This window comes from Colletotrichum siamense (assembly GCF_013390195.1).
Source record: "Colletotrichum siamense strain Cg363 chromosome Unknown KSG_Cg363_contig09, whole genome shotgun sequence".
NCBI classification, from domain to species: domain Eukaryota; kingdom Fungi; phylum Ascomycota; class Sordariomycetes; order Glomerellales; family Glomerellaceae; genus Colletotrichum; species Colletotrichum siamense.
Window position 1 is genome coordinate 4280100 of NW_023501022.1, and position 16222 is coordinate 4296321.

The window sequence follows — 16222 nt, forward strand, 5'->3', positions numbered from 1 at the left end:
AGACAGCGGGAATAACAGCGTGAATATGACTGGATGCTGTCTGTTGCGCTTGCAGCTGTACAAGAAGGGCAAAAAAGAATAGAAAAGAAAAAAAAAAAAAGACCGAAGGGAGGGGGAGCTCGCTCTCGGCGGAAGCTGACCGGAGGTGAGAGTAAGGTAGCTAATTAGCTACCTTACCTAGCTAATGCTGGCCAGATGATGGCTTGCTTTGCCTCGTTGGCTGCTGTCTGCTGGCTGGGAGGCGTGGCGTCAGCTGCTGGCGGCTTGGGCGACTAAAACTCTTGCCTTGGATTGAGTCGCTGTACCATCAACAAGGTAGTACCATCTAGGTCTGCATTGGTTATCCCCTAGTTTTGTGACTTGTCTCGTGGGATTTGATTCCATCACACATCCCACACGCGTTGGACACCGGGCTGGGGCCGGTCAAACACAGGTGCTCCATGCTCCCGGAGCGGCATTACCAGAAAAAAACCGAAGGGAGGATCCAGGGCCCTGAGGGGCAGATCCGGCGCTTATGGCGTCATGGCTGGCAAAAAATGCGCCGCGCCATCGGGGGACGGACGCCGCTGTGGGATAAGCTTCGACGGCCCGTTCAGAGCCTTTTTAGCAACCAGGATGTCCGGCTTGGATCATCTCGGGAGGGACAAGATTTCCCAGACTTTGTATCTTGTGTTCTCGTGCTGCATCTTGTCCTACTTGGACGTGGGGTGCAGTGTAACTGTGAAAGAGTAACAGTGAGAAATGTCAAGCAAATTAAACGAAACATAACCGAACCAAACTGTTGCGGCGGCAGCAGCACCAGCTCCGTGGCGAACCCGCATGGCATAAAGTAGTGTGAGGCAAGGCATGACGAGAAACATCGCATGGCATGCCGTTGGCCGGCAGCCCTATCCGATCTTGTGGCCGGGAGACGCTCCTGACAGTGACAGCTGTTGTGCACCGTGGAGCCGTTGTTGGATTTGGATCGCTGGACATGCATCCCCTTCCGTATTTGTATCAAGGCCGATCACAAAGTGTCCCGACGTCGCCGGCCCCGAGCCGCTGGAGTGTTTGACTGGAAACTTTCTTCAACAATCGCCTGGCGGCAGTCTCCGGCGAGCGACGCACGATCTTCAAGGCTTAATCCAGAGTCTCCACGGGTGGTTATTGCGTCTCCAGCTTCGGAAATAGGCGCAAAGTCCCAAGACACTGGGGTTCTGCAGCATGGTGAAATATGACGGCGCATCCAGAACAGGCCATTCTCCCCCAGACGCCACGCCATGATCCGCATCGTGCTCATCCGTGTTCGCGGCGGGTGGCCGATCTCGTCTGACTGCCGGGCAACGGTTTCTGGAATCGGCAAACTCTCCGGGGACTTGCCTTTGGAAGGCATCCAAGATATGGTACCGCACCGCGGAGCTCTTTGACTTTAGGGGGGTACCACTCACTACCACACCTTTTACATGTCGAGGCAAGATATGAAGATGTATCACGTATGTACTTTGTTCGTCCTCGGCCGACCAAGAGCAGAGATGGTGGGCTAGGCGGAAATGCATCTCACCTGCCTGAGCCAGATGTTGATGAACGTGCGTATGAAGACGATGTGGCATCCGCCGTAAGCCCGGCGCCGGTGGGATGGTGCGGCGTTCTCTTTGGCTGTACGGCCGAGGCTAGAGGCGTTCAAGAATGGACTTTTGGGGCTGGACGGTTCCATGTGCGCGCGTAGGCGAGCTCGGCGGTAGCAGAACTGAGGCTGGTTGCGTATGGATGTGCGGCGGGCGACATTGGAGCAACATCCATCGGGGTTCTGCAGAGCCCAGACGACGTGGGGACCTGTCACAGAATCACAGGTCTCGTCACCTCTGCGGCCCGTCCAATGGAGGGATGGGCAAGGTGAGGTGTGGTCGACAGACCCGAGCAGCGTGGAGTGTGTGGCCCAGAGGTGGGGGCAAGCTGAGTCGAACGCAATACGTAATTCCGCGTGGATTCTGCGTGTACTTGAAGGTTGAAGGCGTCTATTGTCAACGACTGGATGGAATTGTACCCGTAAGAAACGTCTGATGAGCTGATGAGAGGCTCTAAAAGTCACAGGTGCGGTGAGTGCGCGGCCGGAGCTGGGCGAGACAAGGTAAGGGCGTCGAAGGAATGCGGTCAATGGCTGCGATGTTCGGGATGCCGAGTTTGAAAGGCTGGGATTCGAGCAGACAGCAACTGGGAACTCCCCAGGGCGTGGAGGTTTGCTTGCGGGTTAGAGGTCAGACCCAACAGTAGCCTTCAGACTCCATTGTCTGTTCCCCTCCACGGTGGTCGGAGGCACGGCGACGGCGTGGCATGGCTGCGAATGAATGGACTATGGGCCACGGACGAGCCAAGGATCGAAGGGTTGGATGATGTCGGTGGTGGTGGATAGCGCCAATGACAATGGGGCATAATGGATGGATGGATCAACTGGAGCTCCGCCGTTCATGGACTGGATCGAGAGACCAGATGGAAGGTCATCGCGGTCTTGGAGGCCTGGGTGTGGTTGTGTGGACGAAGCAGGTACTTGTTCAGTTCTGAGGGTCTCGAGGACCACAAGAGAGGGTGTGGACGGCGATGTGAGGCGATGTGAGGTGGGTGACAGCGACGGAGAAAGAGGGGAATCCACGAGGATTCTTGGCTGGAGAAGAGGGAAATGACATGGATGAGCATGAGGTTGAGCAGGGGATGTACATTGGAGGACGAGGACGAGGGCGAGGACGAGGTCGAGGTGCGTCGTGGTGGGTGGGAATCGAAGTGAAGAAATTTTCCACCTTCCCTGTCGCTGCGTCGTTTGGTGCGAGGAAGGCAGGTACCTGCTTCACAGTACCTGCCTCATGGAATATGACCATGACTGGGCACCTACCTAGGTATGGGGAGGCAGGTAGAAGGCAGGAGGCAGGTATTAGGTAGGAGGTATCCGTAGGTGCCAGGCGTGGTTACCTATTTCTGTGAGAATACTGTCAAGGCAGGCACCTCAAGCAGGGCAGGTGTCTGTCGAATTTTTCTTCATGTGCGCCTGCCTGCTGTGACTGAGGTGCTGGAAGAGACTTGAGGTGCGCGGTGGATGATCGTCAGTGGATGTGCAGTGGGTTTGGGCGCTAAAGGTGCCTGGTCTCAGCAGGCAGGGGGCGTCTGCCAGGCATGAGCCCGGGTGTGCTAGGGCCATCGTGGCATCGCTGCTGGGCCCAATACAGCAGGTACGTACGCCTTACCTAATTAGACCCGGATCTTATCAGATTTAGATAATCAGATCATCAGATAACCTGCTCCAATTCGGCACGGCCACCTCTCTTAGCACCTCCATCGCTGATTCCATCCATGATCCAGCGCCTCCTCCAGTCTCCAGAGACACACACCTCACACCTACCTACCGAAATTCGCGCAGCGGCTCCATTGCAACTTCATCCGTCCCCAAAATACTTTCCATCATGAGCCGTACATACCGACCTGTATTCGTACCTTACCGACCGACCCAAACCCCAGCGATGGAGTCCTCCTTCCTACCCACCCCTCCGAACTCCGACGGGCCATCGGGCGACGAATGCCAATTTCGGATGTTGCTCTGAGAGTGCCCCAGCCATCTGGTCTCACCTCCGCCGTCCCAGTCTCCATCTCGTCGTCTGAAGACATGTCCTCACCGAGCGACCCAGGTCCGGCATGACAAGATCTTTCATATTGCTTCGCACTCTATCCCGGCCCAGCCTACGGAGCCGGCACTCACTGCCGTCCGGTCTCCGGTCGGTCTGGTCGGGTACCCGATGGGAGGACGCGAGACAGCTTTGTCGCTCGGATCAAAGAAAGAACACCACCACCGCGCCAGGTGCGGGACAAGGTACTTCCCTCCACCCCAAGCAGTACATACAAAAGTACTTGATTATCTGATCCATCTTGTCAGATTAGATCCTCACCACATCATCTTTAGCGGGGGCGAAATGCTGCACAAGTCCGCATACAACATGCTGCGCACCTACGAACGAACCTGGTCACGGCCAATCCCACCATGCTGCCACAGTGCTACCTACGTACTCTACCACGACTACCTGGCGCATCATGGTGTGCCCTACACCATTTTCTCTCCCTGTGAAGAAAAAAACAGGTACCTCCTCGACGGCACTAGAGCCTTTCGGTTCGGAGAGAGTGGCCACTGACCTGCCAGTCATCGCTGATGATGGCACAATGTCACCCACCCGCCCACGCCCACCCCTGGCTCTTTGGCTTCCAGTCCCGAGGTCTCTTCGTGAGCCCCTGGTCCTTTTGCCCGCTCTCGGAGCAAGCTCTGCGCCTGTCTCGACTCATGTTTCTTAGTGATCCTGCCGCCTCCACATCGCATTCCATCGCATATCGCAACTGCCCCGGTTCTTCCCACCATCGCACCGCCGTCAAGCCGACCTCTGCCCAGTGCTGGCTCCTCTTGTTCACTGCAGTCAGGCACTCTGCCAGCAGGCTACCTGCGGATACTTCGTACCTTATGCGACTCTGAGACGCGACCTGCCGCCTGCCGCTTGGCTTTCTGCATCGTTTGTTCGGGTCCGCCAAGTTCCTCGACACCAAAACCTCGCACAAGTATCGTCGACCAAGGTATCCGTACACCAGCAGAACCGAAACAGCAACGACTCATCCGCCACGACTCGACTCGCTCGCCCGCTGATGATCCCGGCTGTTTTAGTGTACGAATACGTAGGTACTTGTACCTGACACAGACACCGACCCGACGAGCATTAGCGTCGAGGTTGTGCGCCCTCGATCAGCTCGTGGCTCGTTCGGTTTCTCATCTCTAGCCCCGGGGCGCTGGACGAGATTGAAAGATTTGATCTTATCAGATCCGAAGATAACCCCGAAATCGCATCATGACCCCTCCCACCCAACTCCACCCCTCGTGCAAACTGTTCATCATCGACACTCTTTTTTTTTTTCACGAAATTTTCCTGTCGTGTCTGGTTGTGGCTTTTCGTCTCACCCCTCCCTCCCTGTACCATCTCTTTTTTTCTGCTGCCCTTCCCACATCGTCTTCTCCTCCTGCATCTGGTCCCGTCCGATTTCTGCATCGCGACCAATTCGGAGTGGGCCGGCTAGCACCATTGATCTGCATCGTCTTGGAAATGTCGGGAAAAGTCCTCGTAAACCGACGGCTTTGGCTTCCTTGACGCGGACAGTCAACATGGCCGAATATTCCATTCGTCTGCAGTCGGATCCTTCGCCTGCTTCGTCGAACAGTCTCACTGGCTTCAGCCAAGGGTCCAGAAACGGCGGCATTAAACAAGTGCAAGCCATCTCATCATAACCATCGCCAAGTCCAGCATCTAGTCACATACTACCGAGACAGGACTGCAAGGCAGTTGATCTTAATTCAAGCCTAACAACGCTGCGCCTCACCATCACAGACGCGGCAGAGAGAAAGGGCTTCAGGGTCCAGTCTAAATCCCCTTCCCATGGGCCATCCGCACCCCCGCGTTGGGCAAACTGTTCGTCAGTCGTCCGCGCCCTGGGCAACTTTTTTTTTCCTCTTTCAAAAATTGTCTTCTGTGCCTCCGGTCCATCCCTCCCGTCCGCTCCACTCCTGTGGCCCGGCACATGCAAAGCGAGATGCCAAGTCCTGCGACCGCCGCTCGCCGTTGATGCTACAGGCCCAGGCACCACACCTTTTTCTTGTCAATCACTCACTCTATTTTCTTCCTTATTTGCCTCATCGATGGTTCACTGCAACATTTTTCTCCGTCAACCGAGGAGCGGATTTCTGTGTGTACTTACACCACCACACCAAACACATATACAACACACCCACAGCTTCATGTACCTCAGAACCACGCGCGCTTACGGCTAAGTACTTACTACTGGTACAGAGTAGTACGGCCCCAGCCAGGCAAGAAAAAAAAAAAAAAAAGAGGCCCCAGTCGGTCCCCATTCATTCCCATTCCCAGCCTTGGACCCAGACCCAGTCCTCCCAGGGCGTCCCCTACTAGCGAGCCCATCTCTGGAGTCAGCCCGTTGCGACTCTGTCCCTGGCCCCGACCCCTGGATGTGGAAAGGCTTCCGTTGTGGATGGCCTCTTGCTTTAAGCCGAGCTGGCGCTACGCGAATACCTACCTTCGTACCTGCTCAAAATACACCATGTGGTAATACCTCGCCCAGGTTCTCTCTGTAGTCCATGTACGAGTATGTACTACTCACTGCCCCCTCCAAGACCAGCTGCTTGCAAGGGTTCAGGTGCAGGGCCGCAGGCGTTGTCCGGCAGAATGACAGGATCGCAGCATCGACGTTGCCCCATTTGAACGAAGAACCGAATGTTGCAATTTGAGTAGACTCCTCCAAATGCGTGTAGTTCCAGTCGCAGTCCCCAGTCGCGATCCCAGGTTTGGGTCAGAGAGGGCGTGAACTCGACGGGCTCGACGGGCGTGTACGTTGCAAAACACCACCACAATGTACTTGGCCGTACAATGTGTACCCGTACCCATCAGAGCAACGTCGTGTCGACAGCTCCGAGGACGAGGGACGAGGGACGAGGGTCCAGCAGCTGTTCGTCTGTTCGTTTGGGTTCGGTCGATCACGTCGCCGCAACAGATGGAGGTTGCCATCGGCCTCCATCCGTCTCTACATATTAGCCCCTCGATGCCCCTCCACCTCCGATCAGTTTCCTGCTCTTGTTGCGTCTCTTCAACTCACACTTCTTCCTCCGTCCTCCTTACCTTTTCAGATCCGCATCTTCAACAACCTGCGGCTTCTTCCATACCTCTCGCTCCAAGATCAAGGACCCTGAATCTGCCTCTAAAAGCGCCACTTATTGCAAGTCAATGACGAACAGTGTGGCTTGAAATCTGCAGCAGCAACAATCACAAGGGAAAAACCGGCGGAAAAAAAGTAATACACCCCCCCCCCCCCCCCCCCCGCACTTTCGCACCCGCATCCCACTTTCGCACCGGGCGTCGTCTTTTTTCGACCGTCTAAAAAAGTAACGGAATCAAGGTCAGTTGATGCTCCCACTCCCCGAGCAAAGCGACAATGAGCTTTCCCAGAGCCATGAAGCTGACATCTTAAAGCGACCGGTCTGCCCTCTCAGGTTTTCCGGCATTGGCATATAATCTGCGCGTTTCGACCGTCGAGACTTTGAATTACCTGTTAACCGCCCCGCGCGCGCGACACACACACACACGTACACGCACCTGTGACCCTCGTCACTCTCTCACACACGCTCATACTCTCAAGTCACATACCCCTCCTCACAAAATTCAACACCCCCACCATGTCTCCTCACTGCGACTCGCCGACCAACGGCTCCGACGCCGGTAGCGGCTTCTCCCAATACAACGGCAACGGCAATGCCTTTGCCAATGGAAACGGAGCTGTCCACCAGAACGGCAACGGCGTGAACGGCCACTCCAACGGCATCCAGAGCATTAAGCAGTCCCCCTACCTGCTCCCTACCGACCCCAGCGAGATCCACGACCTCATCTGCTGCGGCTTCGGCCCGGCCTCCTTGGCCGTCGCCGTCTCAATCAACGACGCCCAGGAGGCCGGTCGCCAGCTCACCGGCAGCGCCTCCCCCAAGGTCCTCTTCCTCGAGAAGCAGCCCGCCTTCGCCTGGCACCCGGGCATGCTCCTGTCCGGCGCCAAGATGCAGATCTCCTTCATCAAGGACATGGCCTCCCTCCGCAACCCCCGCTCTCAGTTCACCTTCCTCAACTACCTCCACTGCAACAACCGCCTCGTTGAGTTCACCAACCTCGACACCTTCCTCCCCGCCCGCGCCGAGTACGAGGACTACCTCCGCTGGTGTGCCTCCCACTTCAACGACGTCGTCGAGTACGGCCGCGAGGTCGTCTCCATCTCCCCCGACCCTGCGACCGAGGGCGGCGTCAAGGTGTGGACCGTCAAGTCCCGCAACGTCAAGACCGGCCAAGTCTCGTCCTACCGCACCCGCAACGTCCTCATCGCCAACGGCGGCCAGGCCAACATCCCCAAGGTCCTCCCCGCCAAGCACCCCAAGATCATCCACTCCTCCCAGTACGCCCAGCTCGTGCCCCAGATCCTCAAGGACAACTCCCGCCCCTACCGTGTCGCCGTCATCGGCGCCGGCCAGTCCGCCGCTGAGATCTTCCGCGACATCCACCGCGCGTACCCCAACTCCAAGACGTGGATGGTCATGCGCAGCAACTTCCTCAAGCCCGCCGACGACTCGCCGTTCGTCAACTCCATCTTCAACCCCAGCTACGTCGACGAGCTGCACCCCAAGTCGCAAGCCTACCGCCGCTCCCTCATCAAGGAGGCCAAGGCCACCAACTACGGCGTCGTCCGCCTCCAGCTCATCGACCACCTGTACGAGATGCTCTACCACCAGAAGCGCCTTCTCGGCGTCGACGAGCGCAAGTGGCCCCACCGCATGCTCTTCGGCCGCAACATCGTCCAGGTCAACGAGAGCAAGGAGACGGAGCGCCTGCAGATCCACGTCCGCAGCATCGAGCACAGCGGCGACGGCCTCGAGGACGGCTTCGTCAGCCAGCTGCCCGGCGACGAGATCCTCGACGTCGACCTGATTGTGGCCGCCACCGGCTACCAGCGCAGCGCCCACATCGACATGCTCCGCGACACCTGGAGCATGCTGCCCGAGCTCACCCCGGCGTCCAACTCCGCCGACCGTGAGATCGTCGACGGCTGGGAGATTTCCGAGGGCGACGCCACCTCCGGCTCAAGGAAGCTCGAGGTCGGCCGCGACTACCGCGTGCGTTTCGCCCCTGGCACCGTGGCGCCGGAGGCTGGTGTTTACCTGCAGGGATGCAATGAAATGACCCACGGAGTAAGTTTTTTTTTCTTTCTTTTGTCCCTCGTCTCACTATCAGTCCCTCCCCCTCATTCCGGATAAGAACCTTACCCCCACAATTATGACGAACACGTTTTGCTGACGACTTCCCAACAGCTGAGTGATACCCTTTTGTCTATTCTTTCTGTCCGATCATCCGAGATCGTCGACTCTATTTTCTCGACCCCCAAGGCCAAGGCCGTTTCCAACTAGAGGGAGATGCCAATTTGGTTGTGTTTTGTTTTCCCGGTGTTCTGTTTCCTACCACCCCATCTTGTTAGAGAATGTATTGCATTGGCTGTGATAGAATGAGAAGAAAGAGAGGGGAAGAGAGGGAGAAAGAGACGGCTTACTGTATGGGATCTATTGGGACATGGGATGATGTGCTAACGAACATCTCTTTTTAACGTATTTCAAAGTCGGGCTTGAAAAAGACATGGCGCGGAGTTAAAATTCATTTCGTCTATTTCATACCCGAAAAAAAGATTATAAAAATATGCACACTGTTCCAGTTGCGGTTTTGTGCACAGCTTCAACCACACTTCTTGAGTGTGGACGAGAATCACGACGGGGAAAATCATCACGAACGTTTGACTTGTCTAGGAACGTTTGAACTTTATTGTATCTTGGACCCTCTTGGTCATGGGAGATAGCTATTATTACTGTATACTTGCAATTCGTTGTTGTCCACCCAGGTCATCAACTCCTGATAGACCGCATCGCCCTCATTCGGGAACGTCTGCTGCTGCAGCGGCTGCTGGTGATGGTTCAGATGGAGATGGTAGTCCCGCGGGCCTGCAGACGTCGGGGTGCTGCTGCTGCTGGTGTTGCTCATCGCCACATCCTCGGGCGCGAGACCGCCGGGGCCCCCTACCACGCCGCGAGCAGCAGCAGCAGCAGCAACAGCGCCACCAGACGCGGCGACGACGCCTTGAGGCGCCAGCCGCAGACGCTGGATGAGCGACCTCAGGTCCTTGAGGACGGTCGCGCAGTCGCGGGCGTAGTTGCTGCCCGTCTTGGTCTCCTCGTCGAAGATGTCAATCGCAAAGTTGACGTCGTCGGACTCGGCGGACGGGGACGGGGGCGGCTCCTGCTGCGGCGGGGGCAGCAGCTCCTCGAGCATGAGGATGATGGCGGCGTTGAAGACGTAGTGCAGGCCGGCCTGCAGGAGTTTTCGGGTGCGTTTGGTGAGGTCGAGGAGCCAGCGGGCGAGGTGAAGGTTGCGGTGGGCGGCGTCGGAGCACTGGCGGATTCGGGCGGCGTGGTGCTCGATGTTCCACCGGCCGCCGGTCGTGATGTAGCGCTCGGCAAAGGCCTTCTTGACGGCTACGAAGAAGATGGGCCGCAGAAGCAGGATGAGGTGCTATTTTCGAACGACAGACCCCGGTTAGCGAGTTTTCCGTTTGGTCTCTTCGTATTCCCCTTTGGGGAGGGGGGTAGACGACGAGAAGAGGAGAGGAGGGAACGTAACATGTGCCGAACCCGAGTCGAGGGAAGCGAGGAGGGGAGGGGCATTGAGCGGGATAGAAACAAGCTTACCTGATTGTATCCCATATGCAGGAGACAGCATGCGGGATCGGGACTTCTGTAGTCGGCTGGCATCTGCAGGGTAGGGGGTAGCTGGGAGAGCCAGGTTTCGAGCATCTGCAGCGCTCGCTCGACATGCCGCGCCGCGCCGCCGGGTTGGTGGTCGTAGGGGGCGACCTTATACGTGTTGCACACGATGTGGCCCGAAATGCGGGCCAGTTGGACGTGGGCTCGGAGGCCGGCTGCAGGGGGGAGGGAACTGCATGGGTGAAAGCGCGCAGTGGCGGTCTTGTTAGACATGGTTCTCGTTCGTTGGTCGGAGCTGGGCCGTCATCGGAGGCGTGCTCGTCGGACTGCCGGGGCAGGGAGGGAGGGAAGAGGAGGAGAGGAGGGGCAGAGGGGGGCGGGAGTTCGGTTCTGACTTACGGGGCATCGTTCGGTAAGGGGACGCGGACTGCATCGTCCATGATAGTCGGTGGACGGCCCATTAGACAACTCAGCCAACGGTCCAAGATGTAGAGTGTCCAAAAGACTCGTTTGCCGCGCTCGTCAACCCAGCCACGGTGAGCGCCGTGCATCATGGAGATGTGCATGGCGTTGCTCACGTACATGTAAGCAGCATCGCGGCGGTTCATCTCGATGAGGTAGAAGCCCATGAGGGCCAGGACAGCCACGTCGCTGATGGTCCAGCTGGTGATGTCGAGGGGGTTGCCAAGTAGGCCACGGGCACGGGAGAAGAGGATCTGGCTCAGATCTTCGGGCTTGGGCATGCGGTCAGGCATCGTGTTGGCCTGGCAGGCGACAGCGAAGGCGGTATGATAGAAGGCCAGGTGACGGTACTTGTCTAGCATCTCCTGGCGGGAGGTGCCTGGTGGAAAGGAGGCAGGATTCGGGTCGACGGGGACGGAGCCGAGATCGCCCCACCAGTAAATGCCGCCGCAGGGAAATGTGCCGTTGCCGTCCTGGATGAAGTAGCGGAGGTCCTCGAGCATGACCGTCATGTCGGAGCGGGGCGGCAGAACAAGCGGATCAACATTTGACATTTCGTATATCGGGCGGGAGTCGTATGTCTGGTAGCGACCGAGGGATGCCAAGAAGGTCGAGCCGTTGTTGGCGGACGGCGACAGCCAGGGCTTATTGAAGGCCAGTGGGAATACGGTGGACATGAACTCCTTGAGATAGTCGAGAAAGGTGGCGCCGGAGGTCTCGCCGAGAAAGCGGGATCTTCCGTCCGGGTCAGACAACATTCGGCCGGTGGTCTCGGCCTCGGCGTCGTTGGCTGCGGCCTCGTCCCGGTAGAGCTGTGCCGGCTGCTGCTGCAGTGTGTGCGACTGCGGCGGAGTGAAGGATGAGCTGGAACCGGCGCGGGAGCCGGTCGGGTCGCCGCCTTCTTGCGCTATGAGGTGCTGTCTCTCGGCGGCGTCGGGAACCTTTGTCTGCAGGACCCGTTCCAAGGCGTCGCATTTCCGCCGCAGTTCGTCCAGCTCATTACGCGAGACAGTGATTTTCTCGATAGGGGCTGGATAGACGCAATCCCGGGACGAGCCGCGGCACTGGCGGCATGGCCTCTCGCCAGAGCATTTGATGCGGCGGACATTGCAGCTGTTGCATCTGCGGATAGAGTTCGTAAACAAATATTGTGGACAGTGAAGGGGATATTGGGTGAGAATGAGCGTGAGAGTGAGAGTGTGAGAGAGAGGTCGAGTGTGAGTGTGAGACGCTAGACCAATGAGATGCGCCGATGAGACAAGGCGCCAGGGGACGACAAGAAGGCTGAGACGAGAGACAAGAGACAAGAGCTTGTAAAGCAAGGAGAGAGGGAGCATGGAACGAACTTACGCTGTGGCGACGCGTTTTCTCTGCTCCGGGGCTACCTTATGTCGTCGCGGGTTGACAGGCAAACGGGAGGATCCACGGCTTGGGTTTTCCGTCTGTTGCTGCTGTTGCTGCTGGTGCTGCTGCATCCTGGTGACGCGGGATAGTGAGGCCGCATGTCACCGTCGCCGGGCCTCGTGCACGGAAGTGAAGGCGACCCTGATGGATGAGAGGAAGTGAGTGAGATAGACTGGAGAAGTTGTGGTGCTGGCACTGATTTTGGTGGTTGTCGGTGTCGGTGCTTAACGGTGCGAGCCAGCTACGTCGCTGCGTTGGTTGTCGAGGATGTCGGCGTCGGCGTTGTCGTCGTCGTCGTCGTCGTCGTCGTCGTCAGTGGACGTTGGTGTTGGCTCCTTCGGCGGCTGTTCTGTTCTGCTCTGCTCTATCTCGCTTGTTGGGATCCGCTGATGAAGGATTTGACGCCGAGATAGACGGCTGTATGAATCGCCGAGGTATCTCTTTCACAGTAGCACAGCAGGCACCTGTACTACAGTTCCAACGTTGCCGTAGTAGTCGTCGCTGCTGTTGCTGCTGCTATTGTTGTCGCCGTCGTCGTTTGACCTCCTGCCCTAGTCACTGAGTTCTGGCTGGCTGTGTGGGACGTCAGAAGGGTGCCGGACAGATTCGGTCGCTTGCAACAAAAAGCTGTTCCGGGGGAAAGATTGGTGGTGGGCATGGCGTGGAGAATTGAGATTTTGAGAGTGTCCGTTTCCTTGTCGCGACGGGAGCGCCAGCGGCACGGTCAGCACCGCCAGCCAGCCAGCAGCAGTAGCAGCAGAAAAAAAAGAAAAAAAAAAAAAAAGGAAACACTGGGGGCCGTTGGAAATGGTCACCTACCTAGGTTCAGGGGGGGTGAGGCAACGTGGGATTGGGGATTGGGGGTCGGAAGATACTCCGTGTTAGGCCTCCTCATGTGATTTGTATGTGATGTGCTAACGGCCAGCGACGCTGCACTAACACGAGCTTCCCTTGCCTTGCCGTGCCTCGCCTTCACGTTTCCTTTGGGGGCCGGAGCTATGCCACAACAGAACCACCACAAGGCAGACTGCTGCATGCCTTTTTTTTTTTCTCGACTGCGGCCCGGATCGTCGTGTCCAATGTCGGGTCTGCGGTGTGCTTACTGCATATCGCCCATCCATGGGTAGTTGGTGAATGAAGAGCCTGCTGCTGCTGCTGCTGCTGCGCTGCAACATGCATGCTGAGCCTGCAAGCCTCGCTCGGTGAATCACAAACAAACACCATACACCAAACACCCACCAGACCGTACGGATACATCCATCCAAAGGGAGGGGACGCGCTCAATCAATCACCCCGGTCATGGAAGGATACCCCAAGGCGGATTCGGGGGCCGCTGGCCATTGTTGATTGATTCAAACCCCCGGGAGCTGGCATGATTGGGACACGACACATGCCACCTTAACTTCTGAAGGCAAGGTAAGGTACGGTACTTTACAGACCTTACTTGCTATGCAGTGAGAAGTACGGCTGCTGAGTAGCATCTGCATCCGTATGCGTGCGTCTGCAATGCCTAACGTACCCGAACGGTTCCCCAGAGTCAGCAAACCAGCGTCCAGGAAAACGGAATGGAACATGAAAATGGAAGCCCCGAACCTCGCTAGAACTCCGCCACAAACGTCCCATCTTCACCGTCTTACGTCGCCTGTTCCTCTCCTCTCCTCTCCTCTCTCCTCTCCTCTGTCGGCGGGTAATGTTCCTCCTCATTCTCCCTCTTCCCGCCCATTCAGAGTCAGAGAGTCAGTCAGTTGCCTCCTCTTCTCGTCCGCCCAGCCACCATTCATCATCCACTGCGTCCACGTGCAACGGATGGTGGGAGGGCTCGTTGCGAATGGCAGCATCTTCACCTCATGTTTCCACTTCTTTCCGACTTTCTGTCTGACAATCCCGAAGGCCATAGCTCGCCGCAGGTGCCAGCAATTGGTTGCCTTCTCATGCCCTCCCTTGCCCTCCCCTCCGTGCTGCTGCCGCCCAGCCGCCCTCCTCAGCGGCTACGGCTACGGCTACGCTACCCAGACAGGCCAGACACGAACGCTCGCTTACGCGGGAAGAGACACACTAGTGACGCTCCAGACTCAGGCCGTCCTGTCAATCCTGTCTGACCGGCAGCAACGCCCTGGAAACTTCGGCCGATTGCGCCTCGGGTCGGTGGAGAAGATGTTGTGCCTGCTGACCTTCAGCATGGTTCACTTGCATGTCCGCTGTGCTTTGCGCCGTTGTAGATCCCTCTCCCTGCCCAGGCGTCTACTCTTCGTGCCTTTCGCACACGACTCCACGGGCTCTCTCTGTTGGGAGGCACGCGAGTTGGTTTCCTCGCTTAGCGTGCGTGATGCCGCTGCAAACTTTCAGGGATGTCCTGACCACGCCAGATAGGCAAAACTCTCAACTGCAGCCGTGACAAATTGAAGGGGGAAAAAGGAAAGAGTGACTGGAGAAGCCATCGCCAGCTTTGGGAGGCTTCTCAAAGGAAAAATGTCGAGAATCTCTGCCAGCATAATCGTCTCCCAGTCTCCAGTCTCTGGTCTCTGGTCATCTCATATCTCTCAGCTCTCAGTCTCAGAGACACAGACACAGGGACGCACGCACATGATACATGATACACAAATCGTGGCTGCTGTCCGCGCAGGAAATGCTCCGGCCCGTTCCTCTTGCGCACGGAAAATTTCGAACCAGTTCGCCAGGCTGCCTGCTGAACATCAAACCCACTAAGAGGGGTATCACACCCGATGATGGAGGCACATCAGCCGCCAACATGAAGACACCAGCTGCAGACTGCTGCAGGCTGTGGCAGGCGGGACGGATCACTTCCTCAGGCGGCGAGCCAAGCGTCCAAGCTGACCTCGCTCTGACCACAGTTGCGTCTGATGCTACCCTGCTCCTTGGGCATTTTCGCGTGCTCCGATCTGCTATTCCAACTGAGTCTCGGTCAATAAATGGCTCCCAAGGACCACCAGTAGCCACTCACAGCCAACAGAATTCCGTTCCGTCATCAAGATAAGCACCCTCTCAGCGGGGAGCTGTAAGACAGCTCAGCACCAAGCTCCAACGCAAGGGCATTAATGGACCATGGCTTCCAGGCAAGACCGAGGTTATCGGACTCGACCTTCCCGCTTGTCTTGATCGCAAAGGGCTTTTTGATGATTATATACCATGCTTGTAGGAGCTTTCCTGACAAACTCCTAAAGGCAAGCTGATCGTAACTGAAGCCTGTGCCGATGCGCGAATGAGGACCTTCTTAAGCTTGTCTTTTACAGTGCAGAATGGAAGGCCGAGCAGCCTCCCATGCCCACAGCTGCGAGAGTGTTTCGCGTTCTCTTCTCCGGGTTGCACGAATTGAATAGTAGCTACACCAGCTCACCAGATGGATGAGCAAGTGCTGGCTCAGTGTGCGACATGAAGATCATTCGTGTGGTCCAAAAAGCGTTGGTGAAGCTGTTGATCTAGACGGTGCGGCCGGAAACCCTGTTGAAAATGACACGTCAGCGCTATTTTCCATCATCAGTTTTGCCTCAGAGTCAATCAGAACGGCACCAGGTGAAGATGCAACGTCTAGAACCCTTGCGTGCCATTGACAACTTCCCTCAGACTGCCTGTCAGCTTCCGTCATCTGTCGACGTATGAGCGCGATGCTCTGGAATCGCCATCATCGGAACCTGGAGGGCTGCTGCATCAGCATCTTTGCGCACATTCCCTTGAGCTGTCGAAGCATCCACCCTGGACTCATTGGCCCACGTCGATGGGCCATGCTGTCTCCGCCAAGGTCGCTGCATAGTCATCGCCAGCTTGGAGGATATTGCTATCGTTAGACAGTCAAGCGCTGGCGTATTGTGAACTTGGGACAGCCTGAGTTGGCAAACAACAGGGTACGGATCTCGTGTTCAACATTGGAACATCTAGTTGGCTTCTATGGGACAACAGTAGCCTTTGCCTCCGCTTGACGCCCAAAGAGTCAGCAAGAAGCAAATCGATCAGAGATCCTCGGGTAGGGAATCTGTTCATTGTTGGGAGCTTACT

General features: G+C 57.0%; 2 protein-coding genes across 2 annotated transcripts; one reads left to right on the forward strand and one right to left on the reverse strand.

Moving 5' to 3' along the window:
* Positions 1 to 7237: 7237 nt before the first annotated feature.
* SID1 (L-ornithine N(5)-monooxygenase) lies at positions 7238 to 9004 on the forward strand (the record flags this gene model as incomplete). The annotated part of the gene is made up of 2 exons (XM_036645723.1): positions 7238 to 8788; positions 8909 to 9004. The coding sequence occupies 2 exons, from the start codon at positions 7238 to 7240 to the stop codon at positions 9002 to 9004; spliced, it is 1647 nt and encodes a 548-aa protein (XP_036489032.1).
* A 427-nt stretch (positions 9005 to 9431) lies between these two features.
* CGCS363_v013875 (putative transcriptional regulatory protein) lies at positions 9432 to 12282 on the reverse strand (the record flags this gene model as incomplete). Its single annotated transcript, XM_036645724.1, has 4 exons — positions 9432 to 10154; positions 10331 to 10577; positions 10745 to 11929; positions 12158 to 12282. 4 exons carry the CDS (start codon positions 12280 to 12282, stop codon positions 9432 to 9434), a joined length of 2280 nt encoding a protein of 759 aa, XP_036489031.1.
* Between the last annotated feature and the right edge of the window lie 3940 nt (positions 12283 to 16222).